General features: G+C 41.1%; 2 protein-coding genes across 5 annotated transcripts in view; one reads left to right on the plus strand and one right to left on the minus strand.

Moving 5' to 3' along the window:
- Positions 1-3,770, minus strand: part of ELP2 (elongator acetyltransferase complex subunit 2) — a 43,911-nt gene extending 40,141 nt beyond the window's left edge. For 2 of the 3 annotated variants that reach the window (XM_058692330.1, XM_058692328.1), the window contains exons 1-2: positions 3,476-3,770; positions 571-649 (exon numbers count right to left, since the gene is read on the minus strand). In XM_058692330.1, the coding sequence (XP_058548313.1) occupies positions 571-649; positions 3,476-3,613 (217 nt within the window). In that variant the 5' untranslated portion in view covers positions 3,614-3,770. The remainder of the gene's footprint in view (positions 1-570; positions 650-3,475) is intronic. The other variant, XM_058692329.1, reaches the window with a different exon arrangement.
- A 448-nt stretch (positions 3,771-4,218) lies between these two features.
- On the plus strand, positions 4,219-26,943 carry SLC39A6 (solute carrier family 39 member 6). Of its 2 annotated transcripts, none has more exons than XM_058692331.1 (10): positions 4,219-4,506; positions 6,347-7,081; positions 8,544-8,727; positions 10,060-10,229; positions 12,042-12,260; positions 17,610-17,715; positions 21,405-21,782; positions 22,980-23,060; positions 24,413-24,603; positions 25,730-26,943. In XM_058692331.1, exons 2-10 carry the CDS (start codon positions 6,356-6,358, stop codon positions 25,880-25,882), a joined length of 2,208 nt encoding a protein of 735 aa, XP_058548314.1. In that variant the 5' UTR covers positions 4,219-4,506; positions 6,347-6,355; the 3' UTR covers positions 25,883-26,943. The 2 variants fall into 2 exon arrangements, with proteins under 2 accessions (XP_058548314.1, XP_058548315.1); XM_058692332.1 differs by lacking the exon at positions 4,219-4,506 and adding an exon at positions 4,569-4,664.
- The last annotated feature ends 405 nt before the right edge of the window (positions 26,944-27,348 follow it).

Raw genomic sequence — 27,348 nt, forward strand, 5'->3', positions numbered from 1 at the left:
ACTCTTTCTACTATTTAATGGTTTTTATTGACCTAACATGACTAATACTGCATTACCAATTGAAGTAAGTGGCTTATTAACCTTTTTATCTTTTTATGTTTATTTTTGAGAGAGGCAGACAGAGCATGAGCAGGGCAGGGACAGAGAGAGAGAGGGAGATACAGAATCAGAAGCAGGCTCCAGGCTCTAAGCTGTCAGCAAAGACGCGGGGCTCAAACCCTCAGACTGCAAGATCATGAGCTGAGCCAAAGTCGGACCCTCAACTGACTGAGCCACCCAAGTGCCCCTAAACTTTTTTTTTTAATGTCACAGATAAAATCATAGCAAAGTCATACTTATTCAGCAAATTCTGTATTTGTGCATGGCTCAGAATGCTCTCAATAAGTGTTTATGGAATAGAAAATAAAATCATTTCAGAGTCCATAAGAATACCACAGTAGGTATATATGACATTTCAGCAAATTCCAAAGGATTTTGGAAGCACCATCGAAAAGCAATTCTTTTTAGAAAAATGACTAACCATACTTATCAGAAAACAACTGAAAGTACCTTTAAGAGATGAATACTTACAACCATCTTGTTTACAAATCCACTGTACGCAATTGACCCGAGCAGTGTGACCATTCAGGTTGGTGATGACAACCCTTTCCTTTACAAAAGAAAACACCAGTTAGTAAATTACAAATTATCCTACAGAGGAATTAATAAATTACTAAAAGTCACATGTCAATGGTTTTGATGCTAATAAAAAGTTCAGGATTATTTCAAACAGAATCACTTCCCTTAATTCATAAACTCTAAACCATAAACTATCCGTTCACTCTAATGTGTGCCTGCCTTTGTCACCACTCCGTATTCTGGATGTTCCTTGTTCTCAGCACACTGAGCTCTCAGGTTTTATCTGCTAGCTCCTCCTGACCACCTTGGTCCTTCTCTACTGGGGAGCCTGTCTGGATACCCCAGGCTAACTCTTTCTTGTGCTCCCACAGGTCTCAGGGCCTACTGCTACCATGCTTGTACCAATCTCGGGGTTTTACTGACCAAAAAAACCCCCTCAATAGAGAAATTCATGATTATTGGAGTCAAATTCATGGCTCTCTTTACATGCCATGGCTGATCAGATGTTGGGTCATCAGCCTTAAAGAAACAAAGTTACCAGGCCACAACTAAGGTCTTCAGACATGGGATCCCTTCAAGGGGTACAGTCAAGTTCCCAGCAGCCGCTCAGACTGTGCTTTCAGTAACATCCCTCCACACTTGGGCTTTATTTTACTTCACACACTGAAGATATTAACTCTGTGACTACAGTGCCTTCCTCTTTAGGGCCACTTTCCCTATTTACTATGAACAGCACAAGCTTCCTATCTGCTTAAATGCCAACTGAAATTCAGATGTGAATGTGCAAAAACTGGTATATTTCACACATAAGTTATTTGAGGCTGTGAAACAATTTATAGTATTTCACTGTCTCTCTCACTACATTAAGAATTCCTTGATGGGCAGGAATTATTACCCATTATCTTTGTGTCATCACCACCCAGTCCAGGACTAGCAGAGAGGGTCCTCAAAAATCTGCTGAGTATCACACCAAAACTTTACTTTAGCATTTGACATGCTCTTATTCCTATATTTAATTTAGAGCCCAAACAACAGATATTTAACAAAGTACTTTTTAGGCCCAACATACTTCTTTCTTGGTAAGTTAAAATCCCCTAACATGGCCACGAGGCTATCATTCAAAGTAAAAATGTGAAGGAAGACACGGGCACAAATACATTAAGTGGCTGCAGAAAAATTGCCCTCTACAGCTGAGTCAGTCCTTGGTTGATTGTCTCAGTAAAGTTTTCCTTGGTTTTCCATGTTTTCTCCTGCCAGTTATGAACGCATGGCAGGGCATGGCGGAGCGCCTGGGTGGTTCAGCCGGTTAAACTCTTGGTTTCAGCTGAGGTCATGATCTCATGGTGAGTTTGAGCCCTAAGTTGGGGCTCTGCACTGACAACTCTGAGCCTGCTTAGGATTCTCTCTCTTGCTCTCTGCCCCTCCCTTACCACCTCTCTCTTTGAGAGAGCACACATGCATGCTCTCTCAAAAATAAACATTAAAAAAAAAAAAAAAGAATGCATGGCAACAATAGGAAACAAAGAGGCAGGAAGCCAGCTCAAGATACAGAAAATACAACTATTTCATATATAAATCTGAATGTGAAAAGATTATGAGAATGAGATTTTTAATCAAATAAAGCAGTACAATAAGAAATACATAGAGCTATCTCCTGCATTGCATTTTCATTTCTAGCACTCTACTTTTTACACTGAGGCTCCTTTTGAGAAGCGATACTAATTGTATCCTCCAAAATCAGACAGTGGGAATGGAGTCATAATAACTCTGGTAAGACTGCAAAAACTAGTCACTTGGAAAGTTTGGTTATGGGCGCCTGCGTAGCTTAGTCGATTGAGCTCTGGACTCCCGAGATTGAGCGCCGGACTCTTGATTTCCGGTCAGCTCAAGATCTCACAGTTGGTGAGACAGAGCTTGTTGTTGGGCTCCGCGGGCTGACAGCACCGAACCTGCTAGGGATTCTCTCTCTTTCTCCCTCTGACACTCCCCCTGCATGCGTTCTCTCTCTCAAAATAAACAAACGTTTTAAAGGGGGAGAAAAAAAAGCCTGGTTAAAGCACCAAGAAAACAATCAACTGACTTGGTAAAGTTCCAAGAATATGTACTTCCTGCCCTATAACCACTGCTTAGGATTCCTAATCCCTTTGACATTTACCCCACCGGCGCCTTCTTTAAAATATCTACTCCCTAAGTCAAAATACAAGTAATACGGGGCGCCTGGGTGGCGCAGTCGGTTAAGCGTCCGACTTCAGCCAGGTCACGATCTCGCGGTCCGTGAGTTCGAGCCCCGCGTCAGGCTCTGGGCTGATGGCTCGGAGCCTGGAGCCTGTTTCCGATTCTGTGTGTCCCTCTCTCTCTGCCCCTCCCCCGTTCATGCTCTGTCTCTCTCTGTCCCAAAAATAAATAAAAAAACGTTGAAAAAAAAATTTTTTTCAAAATACAAGTAATACTTCTTTGAAACCCAATACAAGCTTGTTAAGTAAATCTGAAGGAAATACAGAAGTGAGGTACCACCTGTGATAATGGCTTTCATCCATACCTAAATTGCGAATCTTTTAAAACCCGAACTCATTAACAGTACGGCCGTTCCCACGGAAGGTTTCAGAAACGGCTGTCATTCATGTGGGGAGTTACATGGGACAGGTGGGGGGCTACGTGAGACTAACAGGCTACTGGCAGTACACGGTGACCCCAGGCTGCCGCGGCGTGCGAGACGAGTCGCGCACGCCCCAAGGCGACCCCTCGCCCACACACCTTATCTGCCGCTCTGCAGGAGCGTCTACAGTCTGGCCGCAGCGCACCCAGAGGATTCCGACCCCGAAGAACGTGGAAACAGGCGTCCAGTCACTTCTCTTACCTGAGGGTCATAGAGCACCACGGAACAGGATGTGCCGAAGGCCAAAAGTCCTCCGGGCCCGGAGTTCCAGCTCAGGGCTCCCCGCACCCGGTTTGGGCAGCAAAACACGTGAGTTACCTCCAGCACGGGCGCTACCATGTTGCTGACTGGGCCACGGCGGAGGCCTGGACGCGCACTTCCGCCCTCGGAGCGGAACTACCCGCGTGGTGGCCTTTCCTGCTGGCGTTATCCACACCGCTTTTCAGAGGCGTCCGAGGGCGGGGCGGAGGCGGCCACGCCCACGCCGGGCCCGCCCACTCTCCTGGCGCGAGTGGTCTTTAGTGTCTGGGCGCAGCTAGCTACCGGCACTCTGTGCTGGACCGTGGCCCGGCGCCCGAGCACGGGCTGCGTCGCAGGAACGAAGACCCGCGTGGAGTAGCTCAGGGTCCTCCACAAAGACCCAGGGCTCGTGTGCCGCGAGAGCGTCAGGAACGTCCCGCTGCCCCTGACGGCCAGGCTCCCAGCAGCGGACGGAAGCTGGCCGGGGGAACTCAAGAGAGAATCTCGGGCCTCAGAGCGGCGCAGGGCCGGGGAGAGGCTGGACGAAAGGGCTCCTAACTGGTGCCGGCTCTCACAGCCAGCTCGGACCGCGCCTTCGTCTCACCCGCCCCTGCGAGCCCCGCGGCGCGGGCGAACAGGCGGACTCGTGGATCCGCCTGAAGGGGACGGGGTTCCGGGCCGCACTGCGCATGCCCTGCAGTCATGGCTGGCGGAGGCGGTGGTTCGCGGCGGCGCGCTGCGCGCGGCGGTAATTAGTAATTGTCCTCCTGCTTCTGGGAGGCGAGGCGCGTGGGGCGCGGCTTCCCGGTGGCTGCGCGGCGGTACCCCAGCCCGGCCCGAGGGGCAGCCGGGCAGATGAGACCGCCGCTTCTCCGTGCCCTGTAGAGGCTTCTGAAACAGAAGCACGGACCGGTTCCGAGCCCTCCGGACCGCCCGCGGAGAACTGAACCGGCGCGTGGGGCCGGGCCGTGGGACGGCGAGGCCGCGGAGAGGTGAGTCCCGCAGGTCCGGGAGGGGACAGCGGAGAGGGGGAACCTCGCGGTCCGTGGAGGCCGGACTTCCCAGTTTCGGGTGCATAGATGGGTTTCGGAGTCCAGCGGAGGACTTTCGGAGGAAACGGTCTGTCCTGTTCATCTCATTTTCGAGGAAGGTACTGTCGTGTTTAAAAATACGAAAGCCTTTGGAAGCAGTTTTGTGCCCTTTTTTCCCGTTTTCTCCACTCTCCCCTTTTTCCAGGCCCTTGTCTTTAGGTTTTCTTTTTTCTTCAACACGCTGACTTGTAGGGAAGAACCGGCGGCCGTTCCTTGACCGCCCTAAGTAAGCATCCTCCCGGGAGAAAGGCATGGAGCTGCCCTCTGAGCCACCCGTTTGTGTTTGTCCCCACCCACTCTGGTCCTTGACTTTCTCTTCTGCGGATGATTTGTTAATCTTTATCCTTTGCATATTAACTGAATTCCCAAAACTTCAGGCCCGGAAAATTGTTCTTTGAGGAGTCTAGCCCTGTAAGGTGCTAGCCCTCCTAGCACCAGCTTTTCCTGGTGCAGGAGACGGCTGAAAGTGGTAGAACTAAGTTACCCCGTCCTTGCTCTCTAGCTCTAGAACCGACCTCCACCTCTTTGGCTGAAGGCAGGTGAATTTGGTCACAGTCACCATCCATCATTGGTGCTGGACATCTGCTGGGTCCTGAGATATCAGTTCTTCTGCTTATCTGGACTATACCTTCCCTTGTTTAACTGAGTTCTGCTTTTCAAGCCTCGATTTTTTTTTTTTAATAAAATGGGATTTCTTTTTTAAGATTTTTTTTTTTAAGATTTAAATCTCTTCACCCAACGTGGGGCTCAAACCTACAACCCTGAAATCGAGAGCCACTGAGCCACCCAGGCGCCCCAAGGCTCAACTTGATTCTTTTCCTGGAGGTTAGGCCTTTGGTTCCAAATACTATTGCGTGAATGAGTGATGATAGTCCATGATAAAATTTTTACTGTTTTATAGGAACATAACGATTTTTTTAATGAAGTTTAATTAGAGGTGACACACCTGTTGGGATGAGCACTGGGTGTTGTATGGAAACCAATTTGACAATAAATTTCATATTAAAAAAAATTAGAGGTGACATTTTGCAGTCATTCAAGAGAATGAGATCAGTCTATATGTACCAACACTGAAAGGTGTCATTTGTTGAGTGGGGAAAAAGGATCCGATTTGTGTCATTAAAGGACACATCTACTTGACTATGGATAGAAAATATCCTAGGAGATATACAAGAAACTGGCAAAATGGATTGCCTCTGAGGAGTGGGATTGGGAGAGAGAAGACTTAAATTGATTTGTATACAGTTAAGAAAAGTTATAAATGTGAATTCTGAGATTACCGTTTCTACTTTTTTTTTCCGATGTTAAAAGATCGTTTTATGAAAAAGAAAAAAAAGATTGTTTTATGAAATAATAATGATGGTGGAGATAATTGGGTTTTGTTTCATTTTGAATCATTGTTCTTACCATAACAAATTACCAGTATGGCTGCAACCACATGAATCTCTCCAGTTTCTGCATTACTTGTTGCTTTCTCAGTGCTAATTATGGTCCCTTAGCACTCAATTGTTCTCCAGTTGTTTCATGTATATTCAAGGGTAGGGCCTAGAATTCTTTGTATTTTTGTATATTTCCTATATATATATAGTTCTTTATATTTTCACTGTATGTAGCATTACACTAACCATACTAAATGATACTCTGTAAACCTTGATTGTTCAGTATCAATTTTCAGCATGAAATTTCTTAATTCAAATTGTTTTAAAAGTGAAAGCAAGAATTTTTTTTCTGTTTTCTCTAGGAAGGTGCAATGGCGAGGAATTTATCTGTAATCTTGATTCTGACCCTCACCCTGTCAGTCACAAATCCCCTCCACGAACTAGAACCAGCAACTGCTTTCCCTCAGACCACTGAGAAAATTATTACAAATTGGGAATCTGGCATTAACGTTGACTTGGCAGTCACCACACGGCGACATCATCTACAGCAGCTTTTCCATCGCTATGGAGAAAATAATTCCTTGTCAGTTGAAGGATTCAGGAAATTGCTTCAGAATATAGGCATAGATAAGATTAAAAAAATCCATATACACCATGACCACGACCATCACTCTGACCATGATCACCATTCTCACCGTAATCATGCTCCTTCCAATAAAAATAATCGGAAAGCTCTTTGCCCAGACCATGAGCCTGATAATTCGGGTAAGGATCCCAGAAACAGCCAGGGAAAAGGATCTCACCGATCAGAACATGCTAACGGTAGAAGGAATGTTTTAATCAAGGATGGTGTTACAGCTAGTGAAGTGACCTCCACTATGTATAACACTGTCTCTGAAGGAACTCACTTTCTAGAGACAATAGACACTCCAAAACCTGGAAAACTTTTCCCCAAAGATGTGAGCAGTTCTACTCCACCCAGTATCACAGAAAAAGGCCGGATGAGCCAGCTGGCCAGTAGGAAAACAAATGAATCTGTGAGTGAGCCCAGAAAAGGCTTTATGTATTCCAGAAACACAAATGAAAATACTCAGGAGGTAAGATGACTGCTTTTCATTATGCCTGCTTGTTTGTCCCATCATTGCCGTTCTATCTTTAGTTGTAAGGAGTATAAAGTGAAAATAAAATGATGAATTACTGAAAAGGGAATGTCTGCTTTCTCATCCAGGCATTTGGTCTAAAAGTCCTGATCTCTACTGTGTTATAAACATTCCTGATACAAAACTTGGGGGATAGTTTTTTGGTAACAATGGTGCTGGCAGCTAAAACTATTTTCTAATAGAATTGAAAATGAATGTGGAAGGCAGTTATCAGTTATTTTTGGAGTAAATACCTTTAAAAGGTGGATTTTGTTCATGAAAAGTAGAAAATGGGAGTTCACAAAAGCAGCAGTTAGAATCCATGTTTTAGGGAAAGGTGTGGCTGAAGACACAAAAGAAGGCAAGAAGAATAGTGTTACCTTTTTGGAAGAGGTATCTCTGTGGCTTGTGGAGTCCTAGCTACCAAGAACCATGTGGTGGACAAATTAAAAGTCTGGGCAGTGAGGTTCTGAATTCATGTATTTTTCTTAGACTAGACTTCCAGACTGTGCACAGTTTTCCTTGGCTGAGAGAGGTCAAGAACAAGGAATTAGTTGGTACACATTAATGAGCAAAACTTAAAGAGTACTTCATTCAAATCACCATATGACTGTACCAATTCCAGAATAATCTTAATGGTCATTCCCATAGCAACACCGGTAATAAAGTTTGTTCTGAGTAGTATTTGCTAAGAACTGTGGGAAGTTAAAGTAACTTTACAGAAGATGAGAAACAGGTGCCACTGCCAATTTTGTGTATGTGTGAGAAGGGGCGTTCAGATTACCTAGAGGGGATTCTCTTCAAACTGAGCTTGTCGTCTAATTACGTTGTTGAAACAGCTGCCTGCTGGTACAGGTTTGTTTTATTAACCAGCCTTGCCCTCCACAAGAGTAATTGGCATAATTTAATCTCTCGTTCTTGTAGAGCTTTTGCCAGGGAGATAGAACTGAGCTAAGTTTTGCAAGTGCAGTCATTGCTGGAAGAGTGACATGTTTTGGACTTGTTTAGGCCAGGTAGGGTAGCGTTAGTACTAAATCAACATATTTCTCAATCTCTAATGAGCTCCCATCTCAAAATTAAAGCTCATTTCCTTAGTAGGTTTATACAATGAGTTAACAGGCTTGTGAATGTCCATTTATCCTGAAGGTTATTCCGCTCAGGACTTTCTCTCTAGATGATTTAAACTGCTTCTCCCAAGAAGTAGGCAGAAGAAGTGGGACACCACCATTGTCACACAGTATCACCAAGAAGCTTGAGGCAAGTTCCAAAGTACTCAAAACAACAGTTGATGCTAATGGGTTGACTTGAAAAAATAAGGAAGTAGCTTCAGTGTGGAAAGGGTGTTGTATCATCAGACAATTTTTTTGGATTGTCTAATGGGAATGCTTTCTGGTGATTTTCACTGCTTTGTTTCCCACAGTGTTTCAATGCGTCCAAGTTACTCATGTCTCATGGCATGGGCATCCAGGTTCTGCTGAATGCAACAGAGTTCAACTATCTCTGCCCAGCTATCATCAATCAAATTGACGCTAGATCGTGTCTAATTCATACAACGAGTGAAAAGAAAGCTGAAATCCCTCCAAAGACCTATTCTTTACAAATAGGTAGGGTAGCCTTTCTTATGTAAAGATAATTTCAAGTAGGTATATTTATGTTGTCCTTTTCCCTATATTGACATGAATCCATTCATTTTTCAGCCTAATCTTAATTGTTCTCTGCCCTGAGTGTGAACAAAGCAAGTTGGTTAGCCTTGCCTTAAAAACAAAAATATACTGTAAGTGAGGACATCCCACAGGGCCATCCAAAATTTGGGCTTTTTCTATGTTGTCACACTGTTTCAGAAGGTCAGAGTTAATATCTGCTGTTTAGGAGCCTAATGGTATGTTCTTATTAATAAATTAATAAACTAGGATAAGTTCTGCTCTACTGTAGACCTGTGTTGCTCAAAAAGTATGGTGAATAGTTGCTTTGTTCACTGAAGAAATTATTGAATTCCTGGTTTCCTTCTCTTTCATCCTTTCTTTTTTTTTTTTTTTTTTTTTTTTTTTTAACTCTTCTCCCTTTCATAATTTAGCTGTATGGGAGTCGAAAAGCTCGGTTCCCAAATGATGTAGAAATCATCGTTGGTAGCAGTATTCTGCCCTCTTTTCACCCCCATCTGAAAGAACTTTCCACTAGACTTACATTCTTTACCAGGAGGGTTCAGTCAGATTGTTGATTTGAGCCAGCAGCAGGTTTCTTGGTTATTGCTCTATTACCACAGCCCTCTTCCACTGAGTTTGTATTTCTTTACTTTAAGAAATACAACTTGGGGCGGGGTGGGGCGTGGGGGGCTGTGAGGTGGCACCCGGGTGGCTCAGTTGAGTGTCTGCCTTCAGCTTGGATCATGATCTCACAGTTCATGAGTTCAAGCCCCACATCAGGCTCTCTGCTATCAGTACAGAGCCTGCTTCAGATCCTCTGTCCTCCCCTCTCTCTGCCCCTGCCTCCCTCTTTCTCTCTCTTCAAAAATAAATGGATAAACTTCAAAAAAAGAAAAAAAGAAGATTAAGAAATGCAACTTGGGGGTGCCTGGTGGCTTAGTTGGTTAAGCATCCAAATCAAATCAATTTCAGCTTATGTCATGATCTCAAGGTTTGTGATATCGAGCCCCACGTCTCATTGGGCTCTTCACTGACAGCATGGAGCCTGCTTGGAAATTCATTCATTGTCTGTCTGTCTGTCTCTCTCTCTCTCTCTCTCTCTCTCTCTCTCTCTCTCCCTCTCCCCCTACCCCCCCCCACCATCTCCACCCTGCCCCCCCCCCGTCTCACCCTCTCCCCCACCTCTGCTTGTGTGCATGCGTGCTCTCTCTCTCTCAAAATAAATAACTTTTAAAAAACTCTTAAAGCTTAACAATTAATGTAATTTTCCTTTTGCTGTGTTTTATTTGACAGCCTGGGTTGGTGGCTTTATAGCCATTTCCATCATTAGTTTCCTGTCCTTGCTGGGTGTTATCTTAGTGCCTCTCATGAATCGGGTGTTTTTCAAGTTTCTCCTAAGTTTCCTTGTGGCACTGGCTGTCGGGACATTGAGTGGTGATGCTTTTTTACACCTCCTCCCACATGTGAGTACAGTCACTTGTCTTATTAGTATATTTTATTCAACATTGAAAAAATTCAAGAACTTTTGGTTTGTACTAGAATTCTTTGTGTTGGTATATATAAAAGGTTAGAGATTTGGTTTAGAAGAGTTGATTTTAAAATACATTTGCTGGAGGGGCGCCTGGGTGGCTCAGTCGATAGAGTATCTGACTTGGGCTCAGGTCATCATCTTGCAGTTCACGAGTTCAATCCCCACATCGGGCTCTGTGCTGACAGCTCAGAGCCTGGAGCCTGCTTTCGATTCTGTGTCTCCCTCTCTCTCTGCCCCTCCCCTGCTCATGCTCTGTCCCTCTCTGTCTTTTAAAGTAAAATAAAACATTGAATAAATAAATAAAATATATTTGTGGCAGTGCCTGGCTGGCTCAGTCAGAAGAACATGCAACTCTTGATATCAGGGTTGTGAGTTCAAGACCCATTTTGGTTGTAGAAATTACTTAAATAAAACTTTAAAAAAATGTTTTTTAGGGGTGCCTGGGTGATTCAGTCAGTTAAGCATCCGACTTTGGCTCAGGTCATGATCTCATGGTTTGTGAGTTTGAGCCCCATGTCAGCTCTGTGCCGACAGCTCAGAGTCTGAAGCCTGCTTCAGATTCTGTGTCTCCTTCTCTGCCCCTCCACAACTCACGCTCTATCTCTTTCAAAAATGAATAAACATTTTAAAAAATGTTAAAAAAATTTTTTTAATAAAATTTAAAAAAAAACTGGTAACTGAAAGCTGCATTTTTGTTCTAGATCTGCATATATGTTCATGGTTTGTTTTTTGCTTTTTTTCTTTAAGGGACTTTATTAAATAAAGAATTTAACTTTTTGGACCCAGTTAATAGAAGGAGACAGATTCTGCTCAGATATTATTACTGTGATAGATTGCAACGTGAATTATCTTACATTAGTGTATTTGCCACAGAAATATAAACTGATTCTCTGTGTACTCAAGAAACGAATTTTCCTTGAGAGTTGAATTTATGAGATTCACACTCATTGACACAAGTAAATTCTTAAATTATGTAAAGTTTATTTGATAGCTCCATTAAATACTTAAAATAATCGGATCTCATCCTTTAAATTTTCCTCAGAGGTTCATAGGTAATCAGGGAAAAAAATCATTCCTAGAGTACTACATATATTTTGCTGTGATAAGTTCCCCCGGGCCCCAGAAGGCACTTGTTCAGGAATACCTGCTACACCAAGCAGCTGATGCGTAGGGTGCCCCGTGCCCCGCCCCCCATCTTGTCTCGGCTGGTGTGCTCCACACTCAGTTGCCTGACGCACAGTGGTGGTAGTTCCTACCGCACCCAGCTGCGGACTGCTGGGGCCACACACCTGGATCTCAGGTACCTGCCAGGGCCCGTGATACACACGGGGCTTCTTATAACCACAGTGACAGGACTAGTGTGGGCTTTTTCAGTTTGGAGTGTAGACAGTAAACACTGTATGTCTGTTAAATCTGGCAGTTCCCTGCTATTTGTGGCCCTGGTCACTTGTCAAACATTGAAAATACCCATTACCTATGTGAGAGTTATTAAGGAAGGTATCTGTCTTCACACTAAACAAATGCAGTCTGTTAAGTGCCTTAGCACATGGTACATTAAGATCTAAATTGCTAGCTGACTGCGGGTCATTTTATTTTCATGTATTGAACTTCCCTCTGAGCTCTGAAGTATCCCATTACTTGACTAATTCTGAATGTTTTCGTATTTGACCTTATTATCTTGGCCAGTTTTTCTGACACGTGTGAAACTAATGAATTTATAAAACACACGTTGTTTTCCCTTTAGTCTCACGCAAGTCACCAGCACAGTCACAGCCATGAAGAACCAGCAATGGAAGCAAAGAGAGGGCCACTTTTCAGTCATCTGTCTTCTGAAAACATAGAAGAAAGTACCTATTTTGATTCCACCTGGAAGGGTCTGACAGCTCTGGGTGGCTTGTATTTCATGTTTCTCGTCGAACATGTGCTCACATTGATCAAGCAATTTAAAGATAAGAAGAAAAAGGTAAGAAAAAGTACTGTGTACTTACTATACATCAGACATTTATTTGAGTAGTACTCTAACTAGACTGTTAGCTGAGCTTGTCCAGGGGGTGTGATCTTCATTTGAGAGGAGTTCAGTACCCTGAGATAATTTTTGTTCCCAGAGGCATTCATATTATTGATAGCCCGGGAGTTCTCTATTTTCAGTGTTCCTTTCAAACTCAGGCGAGGGTAAGAACTGCAAAGGATGAACATCTGTGTAAATGACCAAACAAGACACAAGCAGAGCCTTAAAGCCTTAAAGGTCAGAAGCATCACGATTATGGCCTTTATAGTGGCAATGCTTTCACGGGGATATATACCCAAGTTCATTGATTTATATACTTTAAATATGCACAGTTTTCAGTGTCAATCATACCTGTCAGTAAAGGTTTGCTTGTGTTTTTTTAAAGAAGCATTATGGATACACTGTTGGTATTTATTGGTAGTTGGCGTTAACTGCTTGATTAACTTTATTCACCCAGTAGCTGAATATTCTGTTGCATTTAAGAGGGTTTGTGGGGGCGCCTGGGTGGCTCAGTTGGTTGGGCGTCCGACTTCTGCTCAGGTCACGATCTCGTGGTCCATGAGTTCGAGTCCCGCGTCGGGCTCTGTGCTGACAGCTCAGAGCCTGGACCCGGCTTTGGATTCTGTGTCTCCCTCTCTCTCTGCTCCTCTTCCGTTCATGCTCTGTCTCTCTCTGTCTCAAAAAGAAATAAACATTTAAAAAAAAAAAAAAAAAAAGAGGGTTTGTGACTTTCACAGTCTTGTCCTTTGCAAATTGACACCAGAAAGTAGTATGAAGGCAAACAGTAGGCTCCTTATCTCTGGTAAAAACACCCAATGTGTCGCCTGTGGTTATCTGCCACCTCTCGTCTGATGTGACCAGGCAAGTCAGTCAAAAGACTGTCTTTATGGAAACTTGTAAAAATGGCACATACACATCTTAGATGTCTTAATTAATATAAAACATTCATACATTCATATTCTGGTCATTTGACGTTGACCAAGATTTTGAGTTGGAGTTCCATATGATCATTGTTTTCCTATAGCCATGTGACTTCATCCACAATCTCCAATTTCAGTTTCTCTCAAGTTGAGCAAGAGGTTATACGTTAGCAAAGGTATTCGAAGGTAGAGTTTAGGTTTTGTAAATTTTTAGTTTTATGCAGTGGTTGCTTTACATAACTTGATAGTCTTTTTTTTTTTTTTTTTTTTTTTTAGCACCTTGCCTTCAACTTAAGTTTTCACAGATATACCTATTCTCACCATCATTTCACAATTTGAGCTGTACGTAATTTAATTGTGCAATTACAATAACAAGTATAACTGGCATGCAGAGGTTTGAAAACAAACATAGTTGTTCTTGCTGAACACAGAGCTCCCTGTGGGAAACAAGTGCGTGTATGACCAGGAGAGTGCCTCGTTCATCCTGTGACTATTTGCCCCGATAGATTTGACATCCACTAAAATCTCAAGCTACAAATTTTGAGCCTTCTCCTTGCTGGACCTAAATTTAGTGGAAAGAAAGGAAATAAGAATAGCTTGTTCATTCTTCATCCAGGAGTCCTCTTCCACGTTCCCATCGTCCCACGCACTTCCCTGGGACTAATTTGAGGATATATCCTACTTGTTTACATTCTCTGGAATTCTTTCCTTAGAAAAACAAATGATCCTTTTTAGTTTTCTTTTGGAAGAGGTGGGGTTCAGAGGTCTGTATTGTTGTCTCCCTGGTTCAAATGCCATCATTTCTTTAACATTCTGATTTCAGTTTAGCTTTCAAATTTACCTAAAGATAGCTTTTCTTTAATCTGGTACTCTTTAATATGAGACTCTTAAGAAGTAGGTTCTCTCTTATTTAATAGAGAACAATTATTTTTAAACTCCAGGTTATAATTCAATGAGTTGTGAAATCAGTCTTCTGTCATCACCAATGTTTTTAAATTATTTTTATGTTTATTCATCTTAGAAAAAGCACAAGTGGGGGAGGATCAGAGAGAAGGAGAGACAGAATCCCAAGCAGGCTTGGCACCATCAGAGCAGAGCCCGATGTGGGGTTCAAACCCACAAACCATGAGATCATGACCTGAGCCAAGATCAGGAGTTGGACACTTAACTGACTGAGCCACCCAGGCGCCCCATGACCAATGTTTTTAAATGCAGCAGTGATATTACGATGTATTATGTCTTTTACTATGTACACATTACTTTGGCTTGTAGTCAAAGAAGCTTGATGATATCTTTTCTAAAATAGTTTCTACTGGAATATAAACTGTTAAGACCCAGGACCTCTGCCACATACCCAATGCCTAGAATGCCATCTGGCACATAATAGATACTTAACAAATATTTGTTGAATGTATAAGAAACATTAAATAAAAACTCTCCAGTATATGGTGAGTGTTGAGAGCTTCTTCAGCCCCATAACAGGACATTTTACCTAGCATTTTCCTTAAGACATCCATTCTGTACTCTGGATGATTCCATATATCATACTATGTATGTCAATCTGAAATCTCTATATGCAGACTAGGTTACATCTCATACTTTATAGATAGTTGGGCCTTTATAATAAGTTCAACCTCAAAACCTTTTTTCTACCAGTGAAGGTTATTGCTCACTCTAGGAACCTGAAAGTCATCTCTAACATCTCCCTTATCCTCATATCCAAGCTAGTTTTATTAAATACATCCACAGTCTTTCAGTTTCTCTCCCTCTTCTTTGCTATCATGCTGGTCTAAACCATGCTTATCTCCTACCTAGGTGTTAGCAGTCACTTCCTAACTGGACTGTCTACATTATTTTATTGTTTTCTTCTCCCAGTCCAGAACAGAGCAGGCAAAGTGATTTGTTTAAATGGAAAATCTGGTGAAGTTGTAACCACCACTGAAAATCCTTCCAGTGACTTGTTGATACTTTCAGGACAGAGTCCACACTTTTAACTTGATTTGCATTGTTTAGGTCTCTTTCTGCCACCCAGCCTCCTCTCTAGCCCCGTCTCTGACCTACTAAGCCCCAACCACCTTATGTTGCTTTCATTTGTGGGGTGGGGCTGGCCCCTTCCTGTTGTAGAGCCCTCCCACCTGCTTTTTTCCCTGCCTGGAATACATCCACCTCTGCACCTCCGCAGCCACCCCACCCCCCACAAACTCCTGCTTTCTTTAGGTCTTGGTATAAGTATCACTTTCTCAAGGAAGCCTGTCCTGGAACTTAGTTGCGTCTTGTTATACACTCTCATAGCACTATGTGTTTTTCCTTTTATCTGTGCAGTCTCCCTTCCTGTGGGTGATAAGCTCCATGAAAACGGAGACCAGGCATATCTTGTTTTATGCTTTATTGCCAGCACTTAGCATAGGGAACGTTATGGGTCCCAATACTTACAGAATGAAAGAATTGGTTAAACTGTAGGTTCTAGGGTGAGTCATTGCCCAATAAGAAAGCATTAACTGAAGTGATATAAAATATCCTGAATTCATTTCTTGTCACAAATATTGAAGTACTTTCTCTGTTTAAGGCATTAAGCCAGGGGTAGGTATAAAGATATGTCTGTGGAGACTCCTGGGTAGCTCAGTCTAAGCATCTGACTCTTGATTTCAGCTCAGATCATGATTTCAGCATTCTTGAGATCAAGCCCCGTGTCCAGCTCTGTGCTGACAGGGCAGAACCTGCTTGGATTCTCTCTCTCTCTCTCTCTCTCTCTCTCTCTCTCTCTCTCTGTGTGTGTGTCAAAATAAATAATCATTAAAAAAAAGATGTGGGGGCCTGGGTGGTTCAGTCGGTTAAGCGTCCAACTTCAGCTTATGATGCTGACAGCTCAGAGCCTGGAGTCTCGGATTCTGTGTCTCCCCCTGTTGCCAACCCCCATCTCAAAATTAAATAAGACGTTAAAAAAAAAAAAAAATGGGAGCACCTGGGTGGCTCAGTTGGTTGAGCGTCCGACTTTGGCTCAGGTCATGATCTCACGGTTCGTGGGTTCGGGCCCCATGTTGGGCTCTGTGCTGACAGCTCAGGGCCTGGAGCCTGTTTCAGATTCTGTGTCTCCCTCTCTCTCTGCTCCTTCCCTGTTCACACTCTGTCTCTCTCTCAAAAATAAATAAAGATTTAAAAAAAATTTTTTTAAAAGATGTGTCTATGTGCTTGCCTTTAAAAATGTACAGATATTTTATATGCTGTCACCAGAATGAAATCTCAGATCCAGTAGTAATTAAGTCATATTCAAAAGTACTGCAAATAAGAAATCTATTATTTGTGTGACAGTTTTGAATACTGAATATTGACAGATGTTGAATGTCATTTTGAATATTACCTTCTACATGAGTAAATCATACATAGGCACCAATGTTCAAATGGTGACCATTATGCTTGGGCTCAGAGGTAAGGATAATATCTCAAGCATGGTATTGAGGTGGTTAAAAAACCTAATGATAAGTTTAAGGCTAACCAGTAGAGATTTGTTGAAAAAAAAGCTGGGGGCGCCTGGGTGGCTCAGTTGGTTGAGTGTCTGACTTCGGCTCAGGTCATGATCTCACAGTTTGTTAGTTCGAACCCCGCATCGGGCTCTGTGCTGACAGCTCAGAGCCTGGAGCCTGCTACTTGTTCTGTGTCTCCCTCTCTCTCTGCTCCTCCCCTGCTCACATGTTGTCTCTCTCTCTCAAAAATAAATAAAGATTAAAAAAAATTTTTTTTAAATAAAAAAAGAAAGCTTGTTAATGGTGTTTTATTACAAGAAAAGTATTTTAGTTTTAATAGGAAATACTTAATCAGTGTTACAGTATAGTTTCAGGTTATAAAAAGTATAGGAAATATGTGGTTTCAGTGTCCAAAAGAGGAATGGAGAGAGAACCAAGTAGTTGGTTAGCAGCTCACTAAATGCTGGAGAAAATGTCTCTAGTTGATTCCAAATTGATAACCTGGGGCAGAGTTCAATTTTAATGTGTGTATGAATCATCTGGGCATCTAGTTAAAATCCCTATGCTGATTCATTAGGTCTGGGGTGTGGCCCAAGATTGTTCATTTCTAACAGGCTCCCAGAGCACACTTAAAAGTAGATGACATGGGGGACATTGAGAAAGATGACTATGTGATTTTGCAACATTTCCTATTATTGGAGCTTTGACACTTCACCTTTCTGAGCAGTTATTATGTCTAGAACACACTACTAGGTGCTGTATAAGTTAACTATAGGCCCTGCCTGCCTTTGGATGACTTTTATTCCAGTAAAGTTCGTTTACTGTGTTGTCTTTTTCTGAATCTTTTGGTTAACTGTTTGTTTACAGTTGTACACCTAAGCAAGTCAACTGTTTTAAAGTATGGCTTTCCCTTGCCATTTTAGAATCAGAAAAAACCTGAAAATGATGATGATCTGGAGATTAAGAAGCAGCTGTCCAAGTATGAATCTCAACTTTCAACAAATGAGGAGAAAGTAGATGCAGACGATCGTAAGTCTTAACACATCTGAGGGCTGGAGGTAGTCGATTGCTCCGTGATTTACAGGCAGTTTAGACTATCTGGAAGAAAGGGGACTATGTCCCTTTTTAAATGTTTTCTTTTTTACTTTTGAAATATCTTATACCTTTTCTTCTTAATTGTAAGTTGTTTATATTATATTTACTTTTCCAGAGGTAAATTCAGACATACAGAGAAGTTTCAAGAATAATACAAAGAATTTCTGTATCTCTTTCATATATTCCCCAGTTATTTTACCTACATTTATCATTCTATTTCTCTGTGAGTACACATATACAATTTTTTGCTAAACCACTTGAAAGTAAGTTACAGATGAGATGTCTGTGTATCCCCAAATGCTCAGTATGTGTTTTTTTTTTTAAGAAAAAGGGCACTGTGTTCTATAGTTACTGAAATCAGGAAATTAATGCTGATACTATGCCATTATCTAGTCTCTGTAGATATCACTCAAGGTTTTCCAGTTGTCTTAATGACTCCTTTATATTCTCCCTCCACCCAAAGAAAAAATTGGTCCAGAGTATAATCCAGAATCAAATGTTGCGTCTAGTTGTCCCCCACTTGGGGTTTCTCTCTCTTTTTTTTTATGATTAATTGATCATTTTGGGCAGGAATACCACAACGTGATATTGTATCCTTTTCAGTGACATGATGTGCCACCTAACATGATGCTCCACTGTAAAGTTCCTATTTTTCCTGTAACTTGACTATTAGCTTGGCATTTCTTGTTAGACAGATTGAGTTAATAAATTTTTAAACCAGACTCCTTGCCATGAACTCTCTCTCATTGTTCATTGTGTCCAGTTTCACTGGCCGCCTTTTCATTCTGTGAGCACACCAGGTTTATCTCGGAGCCTTGCATTCGCTGTTGTTTCTTCTTGAAAGCCTCTTATCAGATCTTCACACAAATTCCTTCTCCCATCATTTGGGGGTCAGAGGCCTTCCTTGATCACCAAAAGACAAAGGTTTCCCGGTCACTGTCCTTCACATTAACCTTTTCTATTTTTTTCCATGCTTTCTGGTGCCTTAAATGACCTTATTTATACATGTGTTTCCTTATCAAATATGGCTGTCACCCCACAAGAACGTAACTTCCTTGAAGGTAGAGACCTTGTCATGCTCCATTCCATCCCCAGTGCCCAGCAGGGTACTGGCCAGTGTAGGTGCTCACTACATAGTTGCCAGCTGACAAAGGAGAAAAAACTACTTTTTTGCTACTGCCTACTTGTAGGGTTTCCTGTCCACCCTTTGTTTTTTCACATGTTTTTTTCTCTAAAGAGTAAGTGAAACGTTCTTGCTCTTTTTCTTGTGTCTCTTCTCTCTTCAGCCTTTTTTTTTTTTTTTTTAATTTTTTTTTTCCCAACGTTTTTTATTTATTTTTGGGACAGAGAGAGACAGAGCATGAACGGGGGAGGGGCAGAGAGAGAGGGAGACACAGAATCGGAAACAGGCTCCAGGCTCCGAGCCATCAGCCCAGAGCCTGACGCGGGGCTCGAACTCACGGACCGCGAGATCGTGACCTGGCTGAAGTCGGACGCTTAACCGACTGCGCCACCCAGGCGCCCCCTCTCTTCAGCCTTTTTAATGGAGTCCAGTGAAATATGTAACATTGAGCAGAAATAGCTGCCCTAGGATTGGACCACAGGGTCAGAATGTTCCCAAGAAAAGTGTCATCAGTGGACAAGACAAAGGGAAAAAAACAAAACTTTATTGTTGCAGTTTAATTTACTTCTCTTTGCACAATAAATGGTCCTTGGTGATAATTGTATTTCAAATACAGTACTTGTTTTTCCTTGAACTTTGCCCTCAAAACAGAAGAAGTTGGATGATAGGATTAAGCATGTTTTTTATTTCCGAATTTCAGTATTTTTCTTAAATGTTTTTCTAAAGTATGTGGTGCTTTTATAATCAGGAAAACAGTCATCTTTCAAAAATATAAGGAGGCAGATATTACACTGTATGTTAACTAACTGGAATTTAAATAAAAACTTGAAAAAGAAAAAACAAACATAAGAAGGCAGAAGAAATCAAGGAAGAATCTGAGTGGTTGTTATTGAAGGCTAAAGTTTAAAATCCATTCTTAATCTGTGAGACCATTTAATTTCTTAAAATTCAATAAAACCTGTTGATGTTTGTATTTTCTTCTTTCCTTCTTTTTCTTTCTTTCTTTCTTTCTTTCTTTCTTTCTTTCTTTCTTTCTTCTTAATTTACATCCAAGTTAGTTAGCATATATTGCAATTATGATTTCAGGAGTAGAATCCCGTGATTCATCCCCTACAAAGAACACCCAGTGCTCATTCCAACAAGTGTCTCCCTTAATGCCCCTTACCCATTAGCCCATCTCCCCTCCCACGACCCCTCCAGCAAACCTCAGTTCTCTGTATTTAAGTCTCTTCTGTTTGTCCCCTCCCTGTTTTTGTTATTTTTGCTTCCCTTCCCTTATGTTCATCTGTTTTGTATCTTAAATTCCACATATGAGTGAAGTCCTATGATATTTGTCTTTTTCTGACTGGCTCATTTCACTTAGCATAATATCCTCTAATTCCATCCACGTAGTTGCAAATGGAAAGATTTCATTCTTTTTTGCCAAGTGATATTCTATTGTGTGTATGTGTGTGTGTGTATATATATATATACACACACACACATACACGCACCACACTTTCTTTATGCATTCATCTGTCAATGGACGTTTGGGCTCTTTCCATACTTCGGCTATTGTTGATAGTGCTGCTACAAACATTGGGGTGCATGTGCCCCTTGAAAACAGCACACCTGTATTGTTTGGATAAATACCTAGTAGTGCAATTGCTGGGTTGTAGGGTAGTTCTATTTTTAATTTTTTGAGGAACCTCCATACTGTTTTCCAGAGTGGCTGCACCAGTTTCCATTCCCACCTACAGTGCAAAAGAGATCCTCTTTCTCTGCATCCTCGCCAACATCTGTTGTTGCCTGAGTTGTTAATGTTAGCTATTCTGACAGGTGTAAGGTGGTATCTCAGTGTGGTTTTGATTTGTATTTCCCTGATGATGAGTGATGTTGAGGCTCTTTTCATGTGTCAGGCATCTGGATGTCTTCTTTGGAAAAGTGTCTATTTATGTCTTTTGCCCATTTCTTCACTGGATTATTTGTTTTTTGGCTGTTGAGTTTGATAAGTTCTCTATAGATTGTGGATACTAACCTTTCATCTGATATGTTATTTGCAAATATTTTCTCCCATTCCTTAGGTTGCCTTTTAGTTTTGTTGTTTGTTTCCTTCACTGGCTGTGCAGAAGCTTTTATCTTGATAAGGTCCCAATAGTTACTTTTTGCTTTTGTTTCCCTTGCCTCTGGAGATGTGTTGAGTAAGAAGTTGCTGCAGCCAGTGTCAAAGAGGTTTCTGCCTGCTTCCTCCTCGAGGATTTTGATGGCTTCCTGTCTTACGTTTAGGTCCTTCATCCATTTTGAGTTTATTTTTGTGTATGGGATAAGAAAGTGGTCCAGGCTCATTCTTCTGCATGTCGCTGTGAAGCCTGATGATGTTTTTCATAAGCATCACTCTGTTTAGTACTTGCCATGCTCTAAGATCTTTTTGGACTTTGTCAGTGGGACTGTTTGAAATGTATCCAGGCACATTAACAAAGTTTTCTGACTCTTTCCCAATGTCCTTTGTGTTTATACCTAGGACCTGAAGGCTATTTACGAGCAGACTCACAGGAGCCTTCCCACTTTGATTCTCAACAGCCAGCAATCTTGGAAGAAGAAGAGGTCATGATAGCTCATGCTCATCCGCAAGAAGTCTATAATGAATATGTACCCCGAGGGTGCAAGAATAAATGCCATTCGCATTTCCATGATACCCTCGGCCAATCAGACGATCTCATTCACCACCATCATGACTATCATCATATCCTCCACCACCACCACCACCAAAACCACCACCCCCACAGCCACAGTCAGCGCTACTCTCGGGAGGAGCTGAAAGACGCCGGCATCGCCACATTGGCCTGGATGGTGATAATGGGCGACGGCCTGCACAATTTCAGCGATGGCCTGGCAATTGGTATACATCTACATAGTTGCTTGTTGTTTGACTCTGAAAATGTCACATTAAACTACCAGTCCAATTTTAACAAAGAATAGGTTGATTTTGATAAGGCTATTAACTTCTAAGATTATCAAAATGTTATTTCTTCTGTAGCTACTTCGACAACGAAGTTCTCAATAAATATTAGGTAAGGTTAAGTGCTACAACTGCCTAGCCCATTACCTAACTTGTAACTATCAACAGTTGTTTTAATTTGCAGTCTTAAGATCAAGATCTAATGTGTACAGAGCATGTGTTTTGTTTTTGTTTTTGTTTACATTTAAGTTCCCTTATCTATAAAATAGTATTAAGGGAAGAGAATTTTCATCATCTTTTATACCAAAATCATCTTGGCATATCTGATAAGTTCAGTTACGAATCTCTATCCAAAAAACTAGTTTTTGCTGTTAAATTGTTGTATCACAATCAAGAGATAATAGAATACTTATGAGTTTTAGTAACTTGATGCTGGAAGGAGCAATGGAAATAATTACCGGTTAGGCAGCTGAGGCCTGGCAAAGCGAACCACCTGCCCCAGGAGGTAGTGCTGTTGTGCAGCCGGGCAGATGCGCCCAGGCCTTGGCCCCCTGGAAGCCTGGTGCTCTCCCTCCGGTATGTACTGTGCACAGCATGAGCAGCAAAGGAGGACGTGCAGGTGCTCAGTCACTCTGTATAAGCAGTCAGTTATATATGGTGTTAGCTTTTAAAATGGGGGGAGCCATTTGTTCTAGACTGTCCTTGGTAGACAATGAAAGAATGAATGTAAACAAGTCTAATTACATAGTGAATTCTTCTGAGGCCAGCGAAACATATTTGTACTCCTGACTGCTGTGTTTTCTTTTAAACCTTTTAAATCAGTTTATTTTTTACATAAATGTTTTATGTGGTTGCAGTTACTTCCCAGGTCTGTGGGAAGATCCTCTAATCACTCTGAGGCATAGTGGAACTTTCCCTTCTCTCTCGTACCTGCTTATGCTCCACTGTGAAATGTAAACCTAATGGAATGTAATCTAACATTACTTATAAAGGAGATACGGAGTGCAGCTGGGAAAGTTCTGTTTATTTACGACCAGAATATGGTTCACATCTTTTACCTTGTTTTGTAAGCTGGTAAGTTGTTTTTAAAAACACCCACAATATAATGTAGCCAAACTTTCTCTGATTTTTACCCAGGGGCTGCTTTTACTGAAGGTTTATCAAGTGGTTTAAGTACTTCTGTTGCTGTGTTTTGTCACGAGTTGCCACATGAATTAGGTAAGAGAACCACATAAATGGCATTTTCCAGGGTTAGGAAGTATCCTAGTATTGCTGGGTTTTGCTATTGAGAGTTCCAGCAAACTTCTTTGTAACTTTCATGCCTTCTTAGAAGTCTGCTAACCTGTCTAGCTTTCTTTTCTTACTGAGTACAAGTTTGTTTCCAGCCAGAACTCTGACCCTATAAGTATAATTACACAATTGTCCATGTGGGGTTGCCAGAGAGAAACCTGGGTCTCCTCCCTTGTCCTCTTTCCCTACCACATATCTTCTTACACCAGCATGCTGGTGACATCAGTGATCATTATCTTCATACGTACAATATGAATAAGACCACAGGAATAAGAGTCATCTTCTGTTAACAGAGATAAGTTGGCAAAGAGACTTGTTACAGCTGAAGAAAAGGGAAGTTGATGAATTATGTTTTGAATATTTTTCTCTTCTGTCACCAGGACTTAAAACCTTCCCAGAGTTGTTCTGGATCCCAGTTCATGTCCTTGTTTTTCTTTTTACAGACACATATGTGCACACACCTGTGATGCCATTTTCACTTTTGCTCCTTGGCATGTGTTCTGCCATTCACAAGGCCTCCCATCTGCCTACTCAATGTTTATGATCCTCAACATCTGGTTTATGTTCCACATTCTAGATCCTTCATGCTTCATTAAGCCTCTCTCAGCTATTCCTATCTTAATTTGTCTCTTTTTCTCCTTTTATAACTAGAACATTAGACTCTTTAGCTCTTAATTATAAATTGCCTTTATCATATGCTAATCATTTCCTCTGTTCTCCACTCTCCTCTTCTTGATGGCCAGTTACAAGCTTGTTGAAGACAGTGCAAGACCACAAATAGTAGGTTTGTGGTATTTATCATTCATCGACAAAGTGAAAGCCATAACAAAAACCGGAAAAAAATAATTTAGGGGTCCTGTGTGGCCTAGTTGGTTGAGCATCTGACACTTGATTTCAGCTCAGGTCATGATCTCAGTTTGTGAATTTGAGCCCCACATCAGGCTCTGTGTTGATAGTGTGGAGCCTGCTTGGGATTCTCTCTCTTTCCCTCTCTGCCCTCTCTCTCTCTCTCAAAATAAATAAATAAATAAATAAACAAACAAACAAACAAGCAAGCAAGCAAACAAACAAACAATCACAAACTTAAAAACCAAAATCTTAATTTATAGAGCTGTTAGGTGATTTACACTAACACTGTTACCCCTGGGTAATTCTCAAGTTTGCTGCTTTTTCTTTTCCCCTCAAAAAAATTAGAGAATTTTGTAAATTGGGAAATCTGTTGGGTTTGTGTCTTAAAAGTGATTTTTCATTACTTTGTCCCTTTTTGTTTTCTGTGAAAGGTGACTTTGCTGTTTTACTAAAGGCTGGCATGACTGTTAAGCAGGCTGTTCTTTATAATGCTCTGTCAGCCATGCTGGCATATCTTGGAATGGCAACGGGAATCTTCATTGGTCATTATGCTGAAAATGTTTCCATGTGGATATTTGCACTTACTGCTGGCTTATTCATGTATGTTGCTCTGGTTGATATGGTAAGTTTTTAAGAAGTTTAATTATAGTGTTGATTAATGATAAAATAGAGAAAATGCTCAGTGAAACCTTATTTTTATAAAGGCTTTAGATTAAGGGGCATCTGGCTGGCTGAGTAGAGCATGTGCCTCTTGATCTCAGGGTTGTGAGTTCAAGCCCCACATTGGGGATAGAGCTAACTTTTTAAATAAATAAATAATAAAAAGGCTTTATATTAAATGCAGTAGTGATAAGGGAGTCCATACTTTAGTAAGGTAACAGAAAATACAGGCTCTTTAGAGTTTATCCTTTTGGATTATTGATCACAAGCACATTTATCCTAATGTGTATCAGGATACACAGAAATATCTACCCCTTTCTGATGTGTCTTCTTGAAGGTAGAATCTCAGTAATCAGGTATTGAATTGTGTATGGATTTGTAGGAAACCCAGCACATGTCACATTTTGTTGGCATGCTGTGTATACTTGAAACTGTTCATAAGTTTCTTACTAATGGACAAAGGAGTTACTTTTTTTTTGTCACCAAAATCCACACAATAGTCCCAGCTAATCTGATTGCCGAACTTCTATATAATGTAAGAGTTCCAGATCTCTGAACTTAGGTGAGCTATATGTCATGTTCAGTTCAGCTATACACAGTAACTGAAGCAGCATAATCAGTATAGCTCTTAATCTTATAGTGGAGCAAACTGGACCAATAAAGATTGTGGCTTGTTGAGCATACTGTGAATAATCATTATTAATTAAACTGCTGGGAGGGGTGCGTGGGTGGCTCAGTTGATTAAGTGTCTGACTCTTGATTCCGGCTCAGATCATGATCTCGTGGTTCGTGAGATCAAGCCCTACATTGGGTTCTGCGCTGACGGTGCACGCGCTCCGAATGCACGCACTCTCTCTCAAATAAACAAGCATAAAAAAAGATAAACTGCTGGGAAATGCTGTGTGGCAGTATTAGCTAGAGTCAACATGTCCTGTTTTAAGATCCTGTTTTAAGGAGTTGACTCAGTATATCCAGCTACGTATACAACTAATATTACCGTATACTATATACTGTATACTGTTCTGTAATAAAAACAAATTTGTGGTTCTGAAAACTTAAATGTTCCCCTTTTTTTTTTTTTCTTTAAGGTACCTGAGATGCTGCACAATGATGCTAGTGACCATGGATGTAGCCGCTGGGGATATTTCTTTTTACAGAATGCTGGAATACTTTTGGGTTTTGGAATTATGTTGCTTATTTCCATATTTGAACATAAAATTGTGTTTCGTATAAATTTCTAATTAGGGTGTAAATTCTAGAGTAGCTTAAAAAATATAGCTGTCTGTAGTTTGAATAGGTCATAGGGAAATGAGAGTTCTTATGCTGTGATACGCAGACTTTACGGTTAGTGGATTTTGTGTGTTTTTTTTAATTGAATATTTCCATTTGTTGTGCTTTATAAGGTCAGTTTTGGTGGTAACATAAAGGTACGTTTTAATATTTAAGTTATTCTATTTTGGGAATATGAGCTGTATGTGCAATTTACCAGTTTTACCAGTTTATTGTATAAACAAGAGATTTGGCATGACATATTCTGTATATTTCAGGAAAAATGTCTTGAATCCTTTTTCTAGAACTAATCTAACACAGCAAGCCCCGTGCTGGATGTCAGGCCTCTGAAGAACTGCTGGTGTTGAGGAACAAGGACGCACACAAAGCCTAAGATACCAATAAAGCTTGTACTGAATTTAAGCTAAGAAATAAAAAGAAGAATCTGTAAGAATAAAGAAGACACAGATGTCTTACCCAAAAAAGTCACAAAACTAGTTATAAAAGAGCAGGAAAATTTTGAATTAAAAAAAAAAGCAGTATTAGTATAGAGTACACATGCATAAACATTTTTGTCAGAGTAAAATAAACCACAGTGAGCACTTTTTACTAATTTAGTTGTACATTTAACTTTGTATAATAGAGAAGTCTAAGTATATTTAATGAGCCCAAGCATATATAGCTTAACCAAGAAATTGGAATCTTAAAATATTTGTATGGAGATATACCGGATGAGTACGAGTAAGTTTATGTATGGTCAGAAAACTTGGTTGTTGAGTGTTCTGGTTATCTGGTTTGCCAGATGTCAGTATATTAGAACTTTGAGATAGGTAAAGACCTGAAAACCATTCTGAGTGTAATTTGACTTCTTGGATTCAGAAAGTACTTTGGTATCTTTCAGTGCTTCAGTGTTGTCACTTTGAGCAATTATCATGTTTATATGTAGTACTTTAGACATACTAGGGCTGTCTGTGGCATTCTCTAGATGTTGCTTTTCTACAAAATAAATCCCCCATGTCAGCTTGGTATCAGATACCTGATTTTCTTTTCTCTCTTTTACCGTCGTAACCATTTGTAAGTATACAATTCATTAAAGTATATTCACCCTGCTGTGCAGTGGGTCTCCAGAGCTTTTTCATCTTGCAGAACTGGATCTCTACACCCATTAAATAACAACTCCTCATTTCCTCCTTTCGCAGCCCCTGGTAACCACCATTTTACTTTCATCTCTATGAATTTGAGATGTCTAATTTTAAGTACAATCCAGATCATACTATACATATCAACTCATTTATATTATTAGGTGGCCTTAACTCCGTTTGAAAATCTTTTCCACAAAGACAATGATCCACAATCTGTTCCAAGCTGCCCCTAGTTTTTCTTTTATAACAACCAGGGCCTTAAGCCCGAGAAGCATTGATACCCTACGTTCTAGAGA

This window comes from Neofelis nebulosa, chromosome 11, assembly GCF_028018385.1.
Source record: "Neofelis nebulosa isolate mNeoNeb1 chromosome 11, mNeoNeb1.pri, whole genome shotgun sequence".
In the NCBI taxonomy this organism is placed as follows: Eukaryota; Metazoa; Chordata; class Mammalia; order Carnivora; family Felidae; genus Neofelis; species Neofelis nebulosa.

Excerpts from the sequence above, each read along its gene's own strand:
- SLC39A6 (XM_058692331.1), top strand. The coding sequence starts at position 6,356 with ATGGCGAGGAATTTATCTGTAATCTTGATTCTGACCCTCACCCTGTCA. Across the intron at positions 12,261-17,609 it reads TTAAAGATAAGAAGAAAAAG|AATCAGAAAAAACCTGAAAA; the intron begins GTAAGAAAAAGT and ends TTGCCATTTTAG. Across the intron at positions 23,061-24,412 it reads CGAGTTGCCACATGAATTAG|GTGACTTTGCTGTTTTACTA; the intron begins GTAAGAGAACCA and ends TTTCTGTGAAAG.